General features: G+C 35.7%; 2 protein-coding genes across 6 annotated transcripts in view; one reads left to right on the top strand and one right to left on the bottom strand.

Moving 5' to 3' along the window:
• Nucleotides 1-46: 46 nt before the first annotated feature.
• On the bottom strand, nucleotides 47-20,119 carry RAD51C (RAD51 paralog C). 5 transcript variants are annotated; one of them, XM_081161815.1, is made up of 10 exons: nucleotides 19,921-20,109; nucleotides 17,174-17,432; nucleotides 16,272-16,438; nucleotides 13,844-13,977; nucleotides 11,635-11,766; nucleotides 8,364-8,430; nucleotides 7,594-7,654; nucleotides 5,687-5,707; nucleotides 2,729-2,789; nucleotides 47-1,778 (listed from the first exon to the last, which is right to left on the bottom strand). In XM_081161815.1, the coding sequence occupies exons 1-10, from the start codon at nucleotides 20,036-20,038 to the stop codon at nucleotides 1,662-1,664; spliced, it is 1,137 nt and encodes a 378-aa protein (XP_081017941.1). In that variant the 5' UTR covers nucleotides 20,039-20,109; the 3' UTR covers nucleotides 47-1,661. The 5 variants fall into 5 exon arrangements, with proteins under 5 accessions (XP_081017941.1, XP_081017943.1, XP_081017942.1 ...); XM_081161817.1 differs by lacking the exon at nucleotides 5,687-5,707 and having other exon boundaries at nucleotides 19,921-20,119; XM_081161816.1 differs by lacking the exon at nucleotides 5,687-5,707 and having other exon boundaries at nucleotides 2,729-2,792.
• TEX14 (testis expressed 14, intercellular bridge forming factor) overlaps nucleotides 17,811-21,413 on the top strand; it is a 71,437-nt gene continuing 67,834 nt past the window's right edge. The window contains exon 1 of the mRNA XM_081161814.1: nucleotides 17,811-17,959. The gene's annotated coding sequence lies outside the window, so the exon portion shown is untranslated. The remainder of the gene's footprint in view (nucleotides 17,960-21,413) is intronic.

The raw sequence follows: 21,413 nt of genomic DNA on the forward strand, positions 1-21,413 counted from the left end.
TTGATCAGCTGCAGCCCACAACCCGGGTATGTGCCCTGACCGGGAATCGAACCCTGATCACCTGGATCCTAGGTCGACACTTAACTGCTGAGCCACACCCGGCCGGGCTCTTTAAAGTTCTTTATAATGCTTTATAAAATGAAATCCTACTGTACATGCCTGGTAACACTGATATTCATCACTTACAAACCCCCTGCCCCTAGACTTGATAATTAGAGGAAGTTGAGTATAAAACAGTAGGTAATTTTTTAAAAAATATGTCTTTATTGATTTCAGAGAGAGGAAGGGAGAGATAGAAACATCAATGATAAGAGAGTCATTCATCAGCTGCCTCCTGCATGTCCCCTACTAGGGATCGAGCTCGTAACCTGGGCATGTGTACTGACCGGGAATAGAACCTCAATCTTCTAGATCATAGGTCAATGCTCAAACACTGAGCCATGCCAGCCAGGCACGATGGGTGATTTTTTATAATGACTGCACTAATTGTAATAAATAAGGTATTTACAATCAGTTGTCCTACATTAATCATTTAAAATTAGTGTTATATAATTAGAATAGCCATATGCCTGATTTGCTGGGGATAATCCTGGTTTATGTACAATGCCCTGGTATAATTGTCAGCAGTACCCACTTTCACTCTCAAAAAGTCCTGGCAAACTATGGTTATTCTATGTATATAGTCAATTAAACAGTAATCATATATTTTAAATTTTATAAATTTAGTGTTCAGTCTGGGACAGGAAATACCAACTGTCACTAAAATCTGGGAAAATATAGTTGTCACAGTATATAATAATTATTTAAATAATTTTTTTCCACTGGGAACCAAAGTAAATTTTGCGAATGAATTGAAAAAGTAATAAAAAGAACCAGATGCTAAAACATTTTTAATGATTTTTAAACCCAAATCTAAATTTTTAACTTATTTAAGCAGTATAAGATTCAAAGGAAAATGTCAATACACCTAGAATTCTAGAATGTAGAAATAATTAACTGTGAGCTTATTGACTTGACTGTTCTGTAAGATGTATGTTCCATAAAATTTCTAAACGGAATTAACAGTTCCAACATCCTTCCTTTAACATTACAAAATAAAAATAAACAAATGGATTAGATTTTAGGATTGAGGTAACTTAAACCAGATTGGTCATCTAAAAATGTGTATCCTACCCATAAAACTGAATATAATGATATGCTGACTCAGAGTGCTGGGCTTCCTTTATAATAATAAAACGGGTCATTTTAAGAATTATCAAAGCTACGCTTAAGGAGGAGAACACAAAAGGAATGTTAAAAAATCTTTTCTTCCTAGGATTTTCTAGGCAATTAGCAAAGAAAAGAAGAAAAAACAGCCTAACTAGCCACATGAGATCAGCTTTCCACATTTGCAAAATACAACACCTATAACATCCCTACTGAATGTTACTAAAAATGAAAACAGGGAACAATATAACTGTAGAACACTGCTTCAGAAAAACTCACAGAATCATATTAATTTAAGCATATGTATATTTTAGTTGATACATTCCTGATTCATACTGTGTGTGTATTTTTTAAAGAAATGAGTCTACTACTTGTATACATTGCATTTCAAAGAATCAATATATATATGTACATATATATACGCACACACACACACACGTACACACACTTTGATACTAGTCTCTGGATTCCTGTTCTTCCTCTGATTCTCGTGACCGTTTCCGGGAATTTAATGAACCTTCTGTTTGCAATGAGCATCCAGTAGCAACAACAGCATCTCTAAATCCCTGAGGCTGCAAGATGAAAAAAACACAAGTATGCTTTAAGAACATCTAAAATAATGATTGGTCTTCCAAATATTTTAAGTAATTGATAAGAAAGCTACTTTATTCTTGGGATAGAAGTTATCAACCACTGTGAATGAAGAAGATAAAACTCATGGACAGAAGTCCAAGCCAGGGCTCTACTAGAGTATTTTATATCTAGAGTATTTTATATATATTTATTTATACATACACATACACACAGAAATAACATTGTATTATAAAAATGTTCTCTAAAAGACAACCCTAAAAATCTTCGTGGTGACATGATTGAAAGAAGTGAAAGAAAAACAAAATGTAATAATTCTTTGTTTTACAAACTTATTTTCACAATTAAATACTCTAAAGTTTTTTAAATATACCTAGGTAGTGCAAAAACTAAATGGATAACTCAGGTTCAGAATCTCTATTTCTGTTTTTATCCTTAAAATATGAAATGCCAACAATATATTTGGCTCAAAATTATTGGTAAATATGCATATTTCAGTAAAAAATTTATGTTCTATGATGTACAATTACAGGAAAATTAACATTTTTAAAGTAAGACATATTTGGTGGCTATGACAGATCTATAATATCTACAGACCAAAATGAGTAAGGCTGGTATTTTTTCTTTTATGAAAATTTTTAACAACTTTCACTTTAAAAATATTTAATATCCTGACATTATACATGGCATGGAACATACTACCCTACAAATAACTATTTCCTCAGTTCTTGAAAATAAATTTCAGTCTAGCTGTGACTAGTATATTGTATATAATATATATTGATATTTTGGGGATAATTCTAAGTATCAAAAGCTGTCCTCAGAATGGCTTGCTGCCTACAGACATTAACAGAAGCAACTTGTAAATACTCTCTTTAGATAATTATTGCCCACCAACACCAAAATTGCACTCTAATCAAATAATACTGACTGTGATTTGAAACAGTACTGTAGATTCCTTCTGGCTTGGTGATTTGTACAATGTTGCCAACCTGCTTAGAGAAAAAAAATATACACAGACATAATCTTAATTAATTAGTTCAGATGACTGATTTGTTCATTTACATTTATAATTTTTTAATGTAATTCTATTATTTTGTTCTCCAAGGACAAAGAAAGGAAAGAAATATCAGAAGTACTCCCTTCAAACAATAACTGTATATATGTATGTAATAATTATTACTTATATTAACAATAGAGTTGTTTATATAAGTGAAATTTTAAAGCAACCTAAAAGTCCAATGACTGATTCAAATAAACCAACAACTTTCGCCCTGGCAGGATAACTCAATTGGTTAGAGCATCGTCCCAATACACCAAGGTTGTGGGTTTGATCCCCGGTCAGGGCACGTACAAAAAGCAGCCAAAGAATGCCTAAGTAAGTGGAACAACAAATCAATGTTTTCCTCTCTCTTTCTCCCCCTTCCTCTCTCTCTGGGGGGAAAAAAAAAGTCAATAAATAAAAATTTTTAAAAACCCATAAAACAGCGATTTTCGACTGGTGTGCTGCAAGAATTTTTAAGACACCCAGTACCCAACTAGTCTTGTTGCGCTGACCTCTTCTCTCAGGTTGTCAAATAAAAAAACAACAACAGCTAACACAACAATAACATCTGGTGTGAATGAGTCAAAATTACACTTATTTTTTTGTCAAATCAGCAAAAAATATATTTTTTGGTGTGCTGCAGAATTTTAGTACTTAGTTTATGTATGCCATGAGCTGAAAAAGGTTGGAAATCGCTGAAAGAAACTATTTTATACATAAGATACTATTTATGCTTAAGAAAACATAGTGGAATACTTAATGAGATAAGCAAATATTAATATTATATTAAGTAAAAGTTATGCTATATGATCCCAGATTTATGAGTATGTATACACACATATATAAAAAAATTACTAGAAGGCTACAATTAAAAGTTATTACTAGGTAAAGATTTTTTTTGGTTTATCTATATTTTTCAAACTTTTGTTTTTTGGGGGTGTTATATTAGAAGTATTATGACAATTTCTTGGGATATACATAAGGAACATACACTCATACTATACTAATAAAATAAGCTAGGAAGACACATTCTTTCAAAATGATTATGTCCAGAAAAACCAGTCATGACAGAACAAGATCTGTTTAGGTAGACTTTTATTATGTACTCTACAAAGTAGAGCTGAAAGCTGAAAGCTGAAAGTAGTTGAAAAATAAAATTCTAAGTTCTTATTAACTATGTTCAAATATTATAACAGCAACAAATATAAGCAAAAACTTTTAAAATTACTTTAAAACTGAGATATTGTACTAAGTGAAATAAAGCCAGTCACAATAGGACAAATTTTGTATGATTCCACTTATCTTGATGTGCCTGGAGTAGTCAAATTTATTGAGACAAAAGTAGAATGGTGGTTGCCAGAGGCTGGTGGGAGGGGGAAATGGAGAATTAGTGTTTAATGGGTACAAAGTTTCAGTATAGGAAGATGAAAAAGTTCTGGAGATGGATGGTAATGATGATTATACAATAATGTGAATGTACTTCATGCCACTGAACCGTGCACTTAAATGGTTAAGATGTTGAGTTTCATGTTATGTATACTTTACCACAATTAAAAAAAAAACTGATATAGCTGCACTAACTTAGAGAAAAATCATAGACTCTCAGAGTTAAAAGGGTCATTTATTTACATATAATATAATGTTGATTTGTTTTCAAAGAAAAGACATCTTGGTTTATGATCTGTTACTCTCTTAATTTTGAAATTGCCCCTCTACTCAGGCACAATTCAAAAGAGAAGCAATCAGAAACCATGGTCCATTAGCTTAATGTTTTAGGTTTGTACTTTCAGGATGAAAACAGAAGAATCCAAAATGTCATTTACTCTATAATTGAACTATATGCATAAATAAAATAACTGCTCATATGTAATATAAGAATAGTTGTGATAGGGAGTGAGATTATAATTTTTTACAATGCTTTTAAAGTTGAATTCCATCTTTAATGCAAAATACAACAGAAAAATAGAAGCATGGTGTATTTTAAGACACCTTATTTAAAAAATCTCTTTTTGACTCAATATAACAAAAAATAGCTAACCTTCTGAAAAATTAGTATCTCATACCATGTCCAAAAAGGTACCCGGTTCATCTGACTTTTCTGAGAAAATTATTAAAAAGTAAATAAGCTTTGCCCAGCTGGCATGGCTCAGCGGTTGAGCATCGACCTAGGATCCAGAAGATTGTGGTTCGATTACTAGTCAGGGCACGTGACTGGGTTGTGGGATTTGATCCCCAGTGGGGGGGGGGTGCAGGAGGCAGCCAATCAATGACTCTCTCATCATTGATGTTTCTCTCTCTCTCTCTACCCCTCTCCCTTCCTCTCTGAAATCAATAAAGATATATATATTTTTTAAAAAGTAAATAAGCTTTAAGAAGTATTTACATGTTTATTAAGAATCCTAAAGGCAAATGGGCATTAAGTATTCAGGTTGAAAATCTTCCTCAAATTTCATGTCTATATCTCAACAGATCTTTTTAAACAACAAAATAAACCAAAGAATCACTTGGCTCATGGCCCCAGCTGAGATAAAGCTTAACATACGGCTGAACTACATAGTTTGGGTCAGGAAGAAACAAGACAGAAGCACAATTTGTGCTCTAAAGCTGAGCACACATATGAAACGTTATGTGGGGGTGTTGCTATATTACTCCACTCTACAACCAGATCTTCTTGGCAAAGAGTGGTATAATTTTGAACAATCTCAGTCTCATATTATCATGAATATGTAAATTGAAGGAAAACATGCACAATATACAGGAGAGAAACCAAACTAATTCTTTTAGAATGTTATTCCGTTATTAGAATGTTTTAGGTTTTGGTTTTGTTTGTTTTTAAATACTTACCTGAAGACATTTTTTCCATTGCTTTGCAGAGAGAGGGAGGAAGGGAGAGAGAAAGAAACATCGATGTGAGAAAGACACATCAGTTGGTTGCCTCCTGCACATGATCCAGCTGGGGCCAGGGATTGAGCCTGCAACCTAGGTATGTGCCCTTGGTCAGAATCGAACCCTGGGCCCTTCAGTCTGTGGGCCGATGCTCTAACCACTAAGCCAAACAGGCTAGGGCAAAACGTTTTAGTATTTCTGTTAGAATGTTATCTTGTAATTAGTCCAAGGTTAAAAATCATAAAGTATGAACATTACTTATCATATATCCACAGCCTTATTTTTTAAATAAGGGGAAAAAATAGTTTGGTGAAAAAGGATTTTACCTAAAAAGGTGGATAAGAGCTGTACCTTCAGATTTGCTGGCAATCAACACAATACTAGAATTACATTCTAGAAACAGCAATTATAGGAGAAAAAGAATGGACTCTATTATAGTCAGCTATAAAATGTAGATACTACTATCTATTTCACAGAATTATTTGGAAAATAAAATTAAGTTTTATACAGACATGGTGCTTAGCATAATAAAGGAGAGTTAATAAATATTCAATGAATAGTAGCTATTATTTACTAGTCAGTTAATCTTCTGGACCTTGGTCTTCTCACAGTTAGTAATAGATATAGATTCTTCAAAGAGTTACTAAAGGGATTATATAAAATGTTGTACATAAAGTGCCCAGTTAAATACCTAGCACAAGCAAGTACTCACTAAAATGATAGTATGGGATATAGGAAAATTTTTATAGAACAGTAGATCTCCCCTAAATCTATCTATTCAATGTCAGTGCTCTACACTAATTCTCTAATTTCTTGGAAAGGATTAATAAGAAGCTGAAGTCATAAAATGGTTAACTCTTAAAAATCAAGCATAACTGTCCTAGCCGGTGTGGCTCAGTTGGTTGGAGCATCATCCTGTGCACTGCTTGGGGTGGATAGGGGAGGCAACGGATAGATGTTCCTCTCTCACGTTGATCTCTCTCTCTCTCTCTCCTCTCTGAAATCAATAAAAACATATATTTTAAAAAAAGACATGCAGATAAAGAAATAGAAAATATCACTGACCAGAACCAAAATGTATTTAAGTAATCCCTTTTACCATCCTTGCCCACATGCTGTCTCAATTTCCCCCTTTCATTAGAGCATTTCAAAACCAAGTTCTCTAGCTTATACCAATTAATCTCAAAGCAGAGAGGCTGACATAAATCTGACATTTCTAGAAGTGTAGAATAAAAGATTCTGCAGCTTTCAATTGCCTATTTTAAAGAAAATAAAAGCTGGTTTGTTCACTTGCTCAGCAGCTCTAAAAACAAATACAAGGGTTTCATGCTGTCATAGTTTTATTTTAAAGAACAATACCAGTGAAACCCAGGTAAGCAACTGGATAACAAAAGCGAGATAGGAAAATACAAAAGAAAACAAAAGCAGACACAATTTCATACAAGAAATATATTAAGCAACTAGGAAAAACCATCCTATTTTCCACAAAAAGTAATCCTAAAGCTAACCTTTCGTCCAAATTTTATTCTTTCAGTCCCTTCCAGGAACACAGAGTACCCACCTCCTTCTGCGTGGCTAATAAATGGCCCTTGATTTCTAAGAGCTTTAGAAGCTAGCATTCTTTGGCCCACTTACTCATTTCAGGTGCAGCCCATCATTTAAATATTCCAAAGCATTTTCTATGTAGCTAAATGTGCAGATAAAAACATGTTTCTGTTTGCTCTAGGTGATTAAGGACAAGGAAACAAAAGCTTTAGTTCATGGGGCACTGTAGATTTCATCCACTGGATTGGCTCTAAGAAATGGGTAAGTGTTCAGTATAATTAACCCAATATTCAGAATTATTCATTTGTTTCTATACTGACCTTTGCTTTTGATCCCAATGAAAGATCAGCCGTATTGTAGCAGCATGTCCCCAACTTTCCCCTGAGGGAAAAAGAACATAGTAATTGTATATTGCCCTACTAAGGTTATAAGTCTCTCAGAATGCCTCTGATCAAATACAGTTTTACTTTGCTTAATTTAACATGAGAGTATACTTGGTTTCAAAAAACCTGGTACGTAGATAATATCCTGAGATTAATGGATTTTTACATATCTAAGGAAATACTGCAGATCAATATCTTCTATTTGCTTTTAGAAAACTTAATAGTTTGAGTTAACATATTTATCAATCTTCCATATGTCAGGACTAACATATTTCTAACCACCAGAAAAAAAGCAAAAACTCTGACAGACTATTCTTAAAGATTTTGGTAGAAACAAATCTTGAAGCACAGTATTCCAGCAAAACCATGACTGAGGTTAGGAACAAAATCATAAGTCTGTTCACTGTAATTAGTATTTGAATGGATTCACCCTTCCTCCTGTCTAAAACTGTGAGCTTTCTGAAGGCAAGAATCATCATATGAATATTATATGCTCAGTACCTGACACAACAGTTTCTATATAGTAGATTATTAACTGAAAGGATGAGTCAGTATATAAGGACACAGTGTTCTGTGCTAAGATTTTTCAGTGAATAAGATAGATACAGTCTTTGCTTTTGTGGAGTTTACAGTACTCAATAAGCATCAAATGAAAGAAGTAGGGAAAAAGTGTTTAACTGAAAATGTTTATCTTATTTATTACCCACCCAATGCTGGTATCAGCAAGGCCTGATTTCTATCAATCTTTGTTGTCATCTGATTGGTTAAAATTACCTACAAAAACAAAATGTGAGAAAATTAGGTGAGTCTCCCTGAAAACTTATCAAGTAAATAGTCCCATGATTTTAGTATTCTGAATATAATCTAATTTAAAGAAAGACATATTTAGGTAATGAAAACTTTTCTGGTACCTACCCATAAAAATGAGTAGTTATCTGAAAACATGAGTCTACTGAACAGAAAGCTTTTTTTTTTTTTAACAACCAAGAACAGAGAAGTTCTTATTGTGAAAATGGAAGAATAAAAATATAACAGATAATACAAAAAGGCCTAAAGAGACCATGGACAAAAACTTCTTAACTGGGGAAAGCCGGAAAATCCAAGCTGTAAATTTAAGTTGTATATAAGCCATTAGGAACAACCAGTCCAACAGCAGCAACATCAGCTGTTCAACATCCCAAAATTAGAATTTGCACTGTTAGCAAATATTTATAAAGTAATTACACTACTTCTGCAAAAAATGTTGGGTTTACCAGGATCCAAATGAAAATTATTGGTTAATTACTCCAAGCTCCTAAAGAATGAGTCTTCAAAATAGCGAAGTAACAATCACTTTGAAGTTAACTTCATTGCTTTAAAAATACTTCTGCTACCCAAATGTCCTTCAATTGATGAACAGATAAACAAAATATGGTATATTGAGAAAATACAAAAATATTCAGTCATAAAAAGGATACTGATACATGCTACAACATGGATGAATCTTAAAAAATTATGCTAAATGAAAGAAGCCAGACATAAAAGACCACATACAGCATGATTCTACTTATAGAAAATATCCAGAAAAGACAAATACATAGAGATAAAAAGCAGTACAAAGCAGTGGTTATTAGGGGCTAAAAGGGAGGGTGCATGGGGAGTGACAGCTAACGGGTGAGGGAGTTCTTTTGGGGCTGATGTGCATGATGTTGCAAAATCAGATAGTAGTGATGCCTGCACAACTCTGAATATACTAGAGCCATTGAATTGTACACTTTAAAAGGATGAATTTTATGGTATGTTAATTATATCTTTATAAAACAGTCCAATAAGCATTTCTACTAATAATCAAATAAACGCATCTCTAAAAGGACTCTCTCCACATCAGCATGGCAAAGATTTAAAAGACTCAAAGTTGGTAAAGATGTGGAAAAACAAGAATTCTCATTCATTGCTGTAGACGACATACTTTGGAACTGGCTTTCTGAGGGTAATTTGATAATATATAACAAAATATTTAAAACAGAGATATCCCTTTGGCTTAATACTTTCAGAAATAACTGGATGAATGACAAAAAAGTATATATAAAGTTGTTGATTGCAGTATTTTAAGTGATAAAAACCTGGAGTCAACTTTAAAGACAATAGAGAATGGTTAAAAAAATTTCTACAACTGTACAACAAAATATTATGTAGCTAAGGTAAGGTAAACTTATATAGTAGTGTATATGGAAAGATGTTCACAATATATTAAGTCAACAAAACATTGCTTTGCATAATAGCATGCATGATGTGATCTTACTTTAAAAACATGTTTATGTATGTGTAGAATAACTTTGGAAAAATATGTACACCAAACTCAATAATAATCATCTCTGAGTAATAGATAACATAATTGCTTACTGTCTACATTTTGATGATTTAGAATTTTTTTTACAGCAAGCACATAACTTAAAATTGTAAAATGTATTTATTATCAAAGGTCTAACATGCTTCTATATCTGCTAACCAGGAAATTAAAAACCAAGCAAAAAAGAATTTATAAAGTAAAAGAGGAAAGTATGCTCTCAACCCCACAAAATCCTATCTCTAGAAGTAACCACTGTTAATGTTTTGGTCCTTTCAACAATTTTCTTCATAGATATAAATATAAATACTCATATATAATTCTTATTTTTCTCAAAAGTGGGATTCACTAAATATATTGTTACAAAACTTGAATTTTTTCACTTAATCATATATCTGGATATATCTTGTTCTATGTTAGTATGTATATTATTTACATTATTCTCCTTAAACACTGCATAGTATTCCGTGTTATTTGCATTACCTTTTTGAAAAATATTTTAAATAATTTTTAAAATATGTTCTGTTTTATTGACTTGAGAGAGAAAGAGAGAGAGGAAGGAAGAGGGAGAGAAAGAAACATTGACATGAGAGGGTCACTTTGGTTGCCTCCTGCACAATCAAGCCTGCAACCCAGGCATGTGCCCTGACAAGGAATCAAACCGGTGGAGGCCTCTCGGTGTATAGGACCACTGAGCCACACCGGCCAGGGCTGCATTACTTTTTTTTAATTAGAAAAGATAAGGCTATTTCTATTAAAAACAAACAGAAACCTGAGGAACTATGCAACCCATTAGTATTGAGTGCCCCCTACTGGGGACTCTTCATTGATATTAACAGAATGCATAAAATTACAAATTAATGGAAATAATTCAAAGACAAGACACTATGTTTTTCAGTACATGGCAAAAAAAACCTAATAGCTCAAAAGAAAAGATATATGTTCTGAAATTATTTTATCGAAGAATTCTTTATTTACTTACGATGTATTACAGGCATGTGCTAAGGACACAGGGTAAAGAAAGTCAAGCAGTATGATTTCCCATCTCCTTCACATACAAGTGTGTATATTTGTATCAGTGGTGGGATAGGGTTGCAGAGTGGAAAGTGCTGGCAAACAGGCAATTAAAAAAAAATGTTTTTACCTTACTCCTTTTTATCCCTTCACTTTTAAACTTACCTTTACCTCGCTCCTCATATTTCAAACCTGGAAGAGTTAATTCCACCTCCAAACATCTTGGCTCTTTACACTATATAATTTTCCTATCCATCTGAGTCTGTGATTATACACTAAGTAATAATCAAAGACTCAAATTAAAAGAAAAATGGGAATGTTGGAAGAGCTTACCTAAAACATATGAAGTATATTTAGATAAAGAAAACACTGCAATTACCAAAGGTGGCATTTCTTCATCAAAGTCCATTTTTAAAATATGGCATCTTGATTATGCTTATTATTTTCCAGGAAAAGTGATACACAACACTTACAACCAGAATTTTTTATAATAACCAAAACAAAACAAAACTACATTTAAAATTGTGTCTACATTATTTGCTTTTAGTCAGATAAATTTTATTCTGCTATTTCTAGACATTAATATTTGATACAATCTTATTAACTATTATAAAATTCTCTTGACTAATTATACTTACAGCTAATCTGTGATTATTTGCAAGGCTGATCATTTGCTGGGCTAGGCCATTTAGTAATCGAGTTCGAAGGGATAAATCATCAAAGTCATGACGAAAAGGAAAAGCAATGCCATCCACTATCACTAATCGAACCTAAATACAGAATAGATAATGATATTAAGTTTGGTATTAAAAATAAAATTATCAAAAAAGCACAGCCCATTGCATGAAAAACCTTAAAATTCTGTGTTCTATTTCCAACTCAACGGCTTTATTTTAGATAATTATATATCGATTCATCCAATGCTTTTTTAAAAAAAAATCCTCACCCAAGAATGTTTATTGATTTTAGAGAGAAGAAGTGGGGAGAGAGAAAAAGAGGAAGGAGGGAGAGAAACATCAACTGGTTACCTCCATTTGCGTTCAGATAGGGGATCAAACCTGAAACCTAGATACGTGCCCTGACTGGGAATTGAACCCAAAACCTTTTTGTATACAGGATGCTGCTCCAACTAACTGAGCCACCTGGCCAGGGTGATTCATCCAATGCTTTTGTACTAGTCACCAAAAGATAAAATGTACTCTGGTTTGATAATTTATCCACTTTAAAAAGTAATTCAGCCCAGCTGGGAGTGGCTCAGCGGTTGAGCATCGACCTAGGATCCAGGAGATCGGGGTTCAATTCCTGGTCAGGGCACATGCCCGGGTTGCGGGCTGCAGCCAGTCAATGACTCTCTCATCATTGATGTTTCTCTCTCTCTCCCCTTCTCCTCTCTTTGAAATCAATTAAGACATATTTAAAAAAAAAAAAAAAAAGTAATTCAGGCCCTAGCCGGTTTCTCAGTGGTTAGAGCGTCGGCCCGAGGACTGAAGGGTCCCTGGTTCAGTTCTGGCCAAGGGCACGTACCTCAGTTGCAAGCTCTGCCCCAGCCAGAGGGGAGAGTGGGAGGCAACCAATCAATGTGTCTCTCTCACATTGATGTTTCTCTCTCTCTCTCCTTTCCACTCTCTCTGAAAAGCAATGGAAAAAATATCCTTGGGTGAGGATTAAAAAATAATAATAATCACACTAGAAGTCCACCAATAAAGGATTGGTTAAATAAATTAAGATACCTACTCCCCCCAACCATTTTTATTGTGATAAAATACACATAATAGAAAATTTACCATCTTAATAATTTTATGTGTAGTTTAGTGGTGTTAAATACATTTATAACATTGTGCTACCATCTCTAGAACACTTTGCATCTTTTAAAACTAAAACTCTATACCCATTAAACAACAGCTCCCATTCTCTTCTCCCCAGGCTCTGGCAACCACCATGTTACTTTCTGTTTCTATGAGTTCGACTACTCTTGATACCTTATAAAAGTATAACTAGCTTATTTCACTTAGCATGTAATCCGCAAGATTCATCCATGTCGTAGCATGTCAGATTTTCTTACCTTTTTAAGGCTGAATATTATTCCATTGTATGTATGTACATTTTGCTGATCTAGTCATCCATCAAGGGACACTTGTGTTGCTTCCATGTTTTAGCTACTGTAAATAATGCTGCTGTGAACATAAATGTACGAATATCTCAAGACCCTGCTTTTAGTTCTTTTGGTTATATAACCAGAAGTGGAATTGCTGAATCATATGATAGTTCTAATTTTCAATTTTTTGAGGAACTGAAATACTGTGTTCTACAGCAACTACACCATTCTACATTCCCACCAACAGCGAAAAGTACCTTCTTAAAATGAAATATGCAGCTGAAAAAAGAATAACACCTATCCTTACATAATCGTACAGAAAGATATGTAAAACAGCAAGCCAGAATGGAAGGTGCAGAACAATATTACAGTATAACCCCATCAACAATGTTAAAAATGGGGAGCTAGATATTATGTATAAAATTTTTCTGATAAGACACACAAGAAACTATTAATAGTGGTCAACTTTGGGGAGAGGTACTAGGAAGCAGCAGCAGAAGGGAAGTGTTATTTTTCATTTTATACCTCTCTATACAGTTTGTTTGATAGGAGCTAATTCCACCATTACTGGAGGTGGAACCTCTTTTTATATTATTTCAATCTCTTACTTTGGGCATAATATTAATATATACATGCTAAATAAATGTAAACATAAGTAAACTGTAGGACAAGGAATAAAGAGATTTCCTGAATTGGCTTAACCAAAACACCTCCTAAGATACTTGGTTATATTTCAGTAGCTTGAGCCATACCTTTGAGTGTTCTGAAAGGAAGTCTGAAAGTAGATAAACTTGTGCCAGTAGCTCTGTGTAGTCACGGCAACGAAAATAATAAATATGGGAAAGAATATTTTCAAGAGTGAAATTCTCCAAAGCCTTTGGGTGCACTGAAATAAACAAAAAAACAATCTTAAAATAATTAGTGTTATCTGTTTTGATATACTGGTGACTATAGAAAAACAATACCTTTGAATAATAAAATGCTTCACTGTGAACAACAAAACTCTTGACTTTAATTGAAAGGTAAAATTTTAGCAAAATTACTATAAACTATCATTTCATAGTTCCTGTTGTCTTATTTTCACCCTTTCCACTGTTTCCTTACATACTAGGCTATCTAGAAATTGTTTATACACATATACAATTAGTTTTTTAAAAATATGTTTTTATTGACTTTTAGAGAGAGAGGAATAGAGATAAATATCAATGAGAAACATCATCAACTGGCTGCCTCCTACATGCCCCCTATGGGGGATCAAGCCCGAAACCTTGGCATGTGCCCTGACTGGGAATCAAATCAGTGATTTATTGGTTCCTGGGTCTACGCTCAACCACTGAGCCACACTGGCCAGGCACAACTAGTTTTTAATGTCTGCCTTTTCATATTTCTAGTTATTGGCTTCCACTGAATAGAAGTAACATAATGAACTTTCTCTTTCTTGTTTTTTTTGTCAGAGAACTACAAACTAACAGTTAAAAGAAAAAATGTTCAGAAGCAACATTCTTCCCCTTAGATGCTATAGTGTAACTTGATAATTTAAGTAGAAACAATAATATAAAATGAAATTTCCTACTTAGATTGGATTTAAAAAATAAGCAGTTTGGATTTCTACATATTTCAGAGAAACCACTTAAAAATTGTTTCATTTTAAAATGTCCTTAAGTTTTAACACTGGAAAAAAACACCCAAGAAATTAAATTTCGGAAAACACTGCCTGTTGAAAATATACTTTATTATTATTATTATTATTGATTTTTAGAAAGAGAGGAAAGGGGGGAGAGAGACACTGACTGGCTGCCTCCTGCACGCCCCCACTGAGGATCGAGCCTGCAACCTGGGCATGTGCCCTGACTGGAATTGGACTGGCAACCCTTGAGTGCACAGAATGACGTTCAATCAAATGAGCTGCAACAGCCAGGGCCAAATGTACATTTTAAAAGTTAATTTTTAACCAAAAACAAATGACAACTTAGTCACACAAGTCACTAAAAACTTTATATCCCACTGTTATACCTATAATATTTACATTAAGATTTTAAGACACTACTACAGCCCTGGCGGGGTGGCTCGGTTGGCTGAGCATCATCCCCTATACCAAAAGGCTGTGGTTCGATTCCTGGTCAGGGCAGGTACCTAGGTTTTGGGTTCAATCCCCAGTTGGGGTGTGTATGGGAGGCAGCTAGCTAATCAATGTTTCTCTTTCTCTCTCTAAAATCAATAAAAAACATATCCTCAGGTGAGAATTAAAAAAATACTATTACAAATATACATTGTGTCTACAGCCATGCCACCCTAAATACACCCAATTTTGTCTGATCTCACAAATATACATTGTGACATGGGTAGCTTTAAGGACTTTCAGCAGATATACTGGTCATTAGTTAAAAAAGGACACCAAGCACTCCCACAAAAATAAAAATATGCAGCTGATTACAAGCATTTAAAGGAAATACAAACATATATAAAAAGCATTGTTTTTTGAAACTTCTAGAGAAAAGAATAAAGACTGTACATCCAAGATTAAAAAAAAACAACAAATAAAAAAAACACACACAGTCAAACCAGAAACCATTTAATTTTATAAGTAAATGAAAGGACAAGAACTTGAATATAAACTACCTTTAAGGTTTCTTTTAAATCAAATACTTTATTTCCACACAATAAATAAAAAAACTTCCAAACACTTTAGCAATACAATTAACATAGTCATGAAGTCAATTATATACTACTCCGAGCCCCATAGGTCAATCAGCTTAATGTTTCAAATATTTCCAGACATGGTTTTTCTAAACTACCTTTGGTTTTTGAAAAAACCATTATGAAAGTCCATACACTGAATGCACTGAGTACAGTGAATTCATTAAGACAACACTTATATTAAAGTTCCAACAAAATTAGTTTACACCTGGCAAGTCAAAGTATGATTTGAAGTCATACACTGAAATACATACACAAATTTTGCCCTAGAGCTCCTGCAGTAAGTAAGGGCCATAAAAGGGGAAGGAAAACCCAATTCAGGTTGTAGCATTTCTAATTTGTAAGAGGGATATGAGAATTTAACACCAGTACACTGTCAAGTCATTAAGCTTCACTTTCCAAAATGGTCTCTCACTAAGGCTTGAGATGAGTACAAACACAAATTTCTTATACAGAGAAAAAGAGAATCACTTGCTAACTTACCCTCTCCCATACGTGTTCCTGCTATAAGCTGAAGGTGCTCAATGCAGGCAGTAGCAAGGTCTACCACTCTATCAACCATAAAACTTCCCTCTGTATCAATAAAAACTGCTTCTCCTTCTACTCCTCCAAAACATTCTGGTATCTGCACATCTACTGCCAACTGCATACTATCAAGAGAAAGAAGTCCAATGAACAAATCATTATCATGATCTTCTAAAGTAGTGTTTTCCAAACTCCAGATCACCACCCATTAGGTACCACTAAATGTTTTATAAATGCAAATATACTCTCCCAGACAACAGAGATGGCTGATTCTCCCTGGCTCCAAATACAGAGTGGGGCAAAAGTAGGGTTACAGTTATAAGTACTCAAAACAGTTTATTCTTGTATTATTATCAGTTATTAATTATTGTATTATTTTCCATACAAAGTGCTATATACCTACTTTTGCCCACCCTGTATATGTGAATCAATTGATGCTTGGATTAGGAAAAGAGTGTGCCTATAAAATCACAATTAAGGAATTTTAGTGTGTTTTTAGGCCCCTGGGAATGAAACCCTTATTACATGTAAATCTAATTTCAAACATTTGACTTTCAAATATATTCTCAGGAATTAATTATCTAATAAAGTAGAAGACTGTTTATTTAGCCTAGTGACTACATTACAATGTTTTAAAAAAATTTTTTTATATCAAAATAATTGTATCAATATATCAAGATGGGGTGCTAAAGTAACACAAATGTTAAGTTGGTTTTTGTTTGATGTGTGCCCACAAACACAAAAATTTGTGAATACATACATGTCGTTTTTGGTCTGACTACAGATCCACAGCACAATACTCTATTACTTACATAAAATGTTATTAAGCCCACCCTTAAGAAGGGAACATTTTAGTTTACCATAATTGTGTTTTTCCAACACCTGGTGCACCACAAATTTCTGTTGTTTTGGTTAAGGGTACTCCGCCCCCAAGAATATTATCTAGTGCTGAACAGAAGGTAATGATGAAGTTCTGGGTATGCTCCTGCTCAAGAAGATCCAGTGCTGTACATTTCTTGCTTGGCTCAGCTGTACCAGCATGTCTTGGTTTATCTGTGAGACATTCTCTTCTTATAATTTGCAGAGCTTCTAAGGCTTCCTCTTTAGATATTCCAACTTCTGAAAGTAGAGTAAGAAAAAAAACACATCTGACTTTAAAACAGGATAACATACTATTTTGTTTTCTTCATTAATTTTAATTTTTAGATAACAAGAGTGATGCCAAGAGTAGAGAAACATAAAAATGTAAAATTTCATTAACTATTTAACCTTTCAAGTTAATAAAGGAATTTATGTTTTCTTAGTCCTCACATATTTAACAAATTTATTACCTCTGAAAAACCTAAACCTCTAAAGCATTTCTAAGTACCTACAAAAGTATCTCAGGATGTAGAAATAAAATGTACTAGCAGTCAATCCTTTTACTATCTCTTTTGGTCTTAAGAAGCTATTCTTATCTTGCTTTCATGAGGAATACAAATTGTTTTTCAGAAGAGAATGAAAATGGCCTCTTTAATTGCCTGAAACAAGAATCAACTTTAAGAAGTGTGTGTGGTCCTGGCCGGTGTGGCCCTCAGTTGGTTGGACTGTCCTACTGTACACTGAAAGGTAGCAGGTTCAATCCCTGAACAGGGCACTTATGAGAGGTAAATGGTTGATGTTTCTCTTACACCAACATTTCTCTCCCTTCCTCTCTAAAATCAATTAAAAAAAGTTTTGCTCTAAAAAAAAAAAGTGCATGTGCATGTATTATTCATAATAAAAACTTTTCATGGAAACACTGGCATGAAAAATTCATGTATCACTCTAAACTATGTAATGAGAACAATTATTTGATGCATAAATATTTTAAACAATACTCTTATGCTTCCCTCAACTATACAATTTCATTCTTATCTGACAATATGGCCTGAGAAGATAAAATGGTAATTACAAAACAAGCTGGTGTGGCTCAGTGGGCCGGGCATCATCCCCTGCACAGAAAGATTGCTGGTTAGATTCCCAGTTGGGACACATGCCCAAGTTGCAGGCTCAATCCCCGGTAGGGGGTGTGCAGGAGGCAGCAAATCGATGTTTCTCTCTTATCGATTCTCTCTCTCTCTCTCTCCCCTCTCCGAAATCAATAAAAACATATTTATAAAACAAACAAAAAACAAGCTGCTAATGAGAGAAATAATGGTGAGAATATCACTTATAAGTTTGATATATCAATGTTTGATTTGGCAAGGATATAAACCGTAAATTTGGTGCTACCAAAAGACAGTAAGACAATGAAAATCCAATCCAATTTAAGAGCCTGAACTCTGCAGTCAGATTACTTGGGTCTGTAAAGCCTGACTGCACCACTGACTATACAGTCACCAAGTTTGGGCAAGTTACTTTTTGGCACCTCAGATTTTTTCTTCTATAAAATGGGAATGAGACAATACATGTAAAAAGCTTGTAGAATACCAGGACATCCAAAGTTCTCAATGGTTAGCTTTTCATCATTCAGATTCTCTACTTCCTTTTTTGTGAAACCAACTTACTGAAAGAAAAAGAGCCCATCAAACTTTGGGGGACACAATGTGCAGTGTAAGATTTAAAACAAATAGTTTACATTGGGTCTACACTTTTTTTTTTTAAGAAATTTCCTTAGCTTTTTTTAAATCCTCGCCTAAGTATATTTTTTCTATTAGCTTTTTCAGAGAGAAAGTGGAAGGGAGATAGAAACATCAATGTGTTGGTTGCCTCCCGCACACAACCTGGCTCCGCCCAGAAAGGAGGTACGTGCCCTTGACCGGAATCCAACCTGAGACCCTTCAGTGCAGGGGCTGACGCTGTAACCGCTGAGCCAAACCTGCTAGGGCTACATTTATTTTTGAGTGACTAGTTGAAACTTCCTTACTTTATATTAAAGACAATGACTTAAAATTTGGTTCTATCTTGATGGCATAATTCTAGGCATACCATAGTGTAATGTGCACAGTGAGACTGACTGCAGACAGCTTTATTTTTGTGTGCCTCAGGAAGCAGTGGTTCTCACCAACGTATTACCTACAGTGCTCTGGAATGCGAGGTTTAGGGTTTTCTCAGTGAGTTACATAAAAGCAGCAATGTCTTCTTTCTACTGCTTTCACCAAATTCTGGGGATTCCACCCCTTTTCTCACTCATAGTGTCTCTAGTCCTATCACGAATCCTTGACTTCTCAAATTTAATCCCTGTTCCTTGGATTTTGGAACAACGAAAATTATATAGCCTATCCTGGCTGCACAACTTCCTAGCCCAGTCATCATGAAAAGTTACTTAACCTCCCCAAGCATCTGTTCCTTTATCTGTATATTGGGCACGGTCCACGTAAGGAGGGTTTTTTTAAGTATAAATGATGTAATCCTCAGAGCATTCTGCATGCGCTGGCAGAGAAAGCAATCAGTAAATGTTTCCAAGACCACAGTTCTAACCATCCAAACCATGTTTAAGTGTAGTCAAGCCGCCTTTTCACGTTGTAAACGCAGCCGTGGACAGCAGCAGAATCTGCGGAGACTGGGCTGTGATGGCGGGAGATCAGAGATGGAGGCGGCACAGACCGCAGCCAGTTACCACGGGCTTAACGTCGGGAGTCGTTACCTTTGCTGAGCTCGGAGGGTTTCACCTCTAGGAGTTCCTCAGCAGTTTGGAAACCTGCAGACACCATCTTAACCCGCACCGCTGGGGACAGTGGAAAACTCACTAAATCCCGCTGCATTTCAAATCCGATCCCCTACGCGCACAGTTGCGCATACGTGCTAAACGCCAGGCTTCCGAATTCCGCACGCCAGCGCCCAGCCGCGCCGCGTGACGTCATGCGTAAAGCGGAAGGGGCGGAGTCTGCGGCCTGGCTGCACGCGGCCTTGGGTTTTGTTGCTCTGCGGAGACATACTGGATTTCCACACTTGCGCGCCTTTCTGCTGTGTATCTTACAAAGCCCATTACGGTTTCCCCATTAAAAGTACATCCTGCCACTAAAAATACAGATGGAGACCGCAGGATGGAGAGCCAGGCCCACTGGGCCCTACACACCATATTTCCTCACCTCTGCCCTGGCCGGTTGGATGAAACTTAAGGGTTGTTAATTGGAATGTTCACCCCAGTGGGAGTAGCACGCACACGTACTGGCCAGTTACCCGTTTGGGATACAGGACAGCCATATAAGTTTTAATCTGGGTCCCCATTATAGGGTTCCAGTGTCTTGGGCCTTCTCGCCTGCTATCCCCCTTCTTGCCCCCCTTGCCTTTCCCACCCTCGCCATCGCAAGGGATTGTGGGCTAGCCCGCCACCTGCCTTTCCCGCTCTCCATCGCGAGGGATTGTGGGCTAGCCCGCCACCTGTCTTTCCTGCCCTCGCCATCGCGAGGGATTGTGGGCTAGCGCACCACCTCTGGAGATCGCTCCGCGTCCAATCTCCGCACCCACCCACCAACGCCTTTCTGCGAGATCAGTTTGGAGCAAGCTGAATTCTGAGACCGTTAGTCCTTAACGTCCTGCCTAGCTTAAGAAGTACCCGGAAAAGTAAGCAAGTATTATCCCCATAGTGGGCTGGGCATGGGCTCCCGGTTCGGAGATGGAGTAGTGGGGCTACGCAAGAACTCCTGTTCTGGTAGAGTTGGGAAGAGTGCTTCTAAAACGGGACTTGGAGGGACTTGAGAGGTTTACTAAGTCTGTCCTTTCCTAGGTGAGTTATGGTTTCTTTCGGGCCAACATATGTTGGACACTTTAGCAAATCGTATATGTTTCAAATGCTCGCCACCGGTCCACGAGGCAAAAAAGGACACAGGAGCTGACAGCACCGTTTTCTTGAAGCCAAAATTAAAGCCTAATACCCTTCTGTCTACCACGAGCTACTTCGAAACTGTGAGCCCTTGCTGGGGTGAGGGTAGAATTCGAGAAGTGTTTGTCCCCTATTTGGTAGGGCAAAGAAAGTCTGGTAGGACTGATAAAAATGTGTGTGTTTTTGCCAGTCAATACGTTGCTTAACCTCTAGTAGGATCCACATCTGGGCACACAGTGGGCATTTCATAAATGTTGTCCACAGGGAGGATTCATGCTTGTACTTGTAAAGCAGCCGGAGTCTTGGGGGAGAAG

Source organism: Miniopterus schreibersii (assembly GCF_964146895.1).
Source record: "Miniopterus schreibersii genome assembly, chromosome: 16".
NCBI lineage: Eukaryota > Metazoa > Chordata > Mammalia > Chiroptera > Miniopteridae > Miniopterus > Miniopterus schreibersii.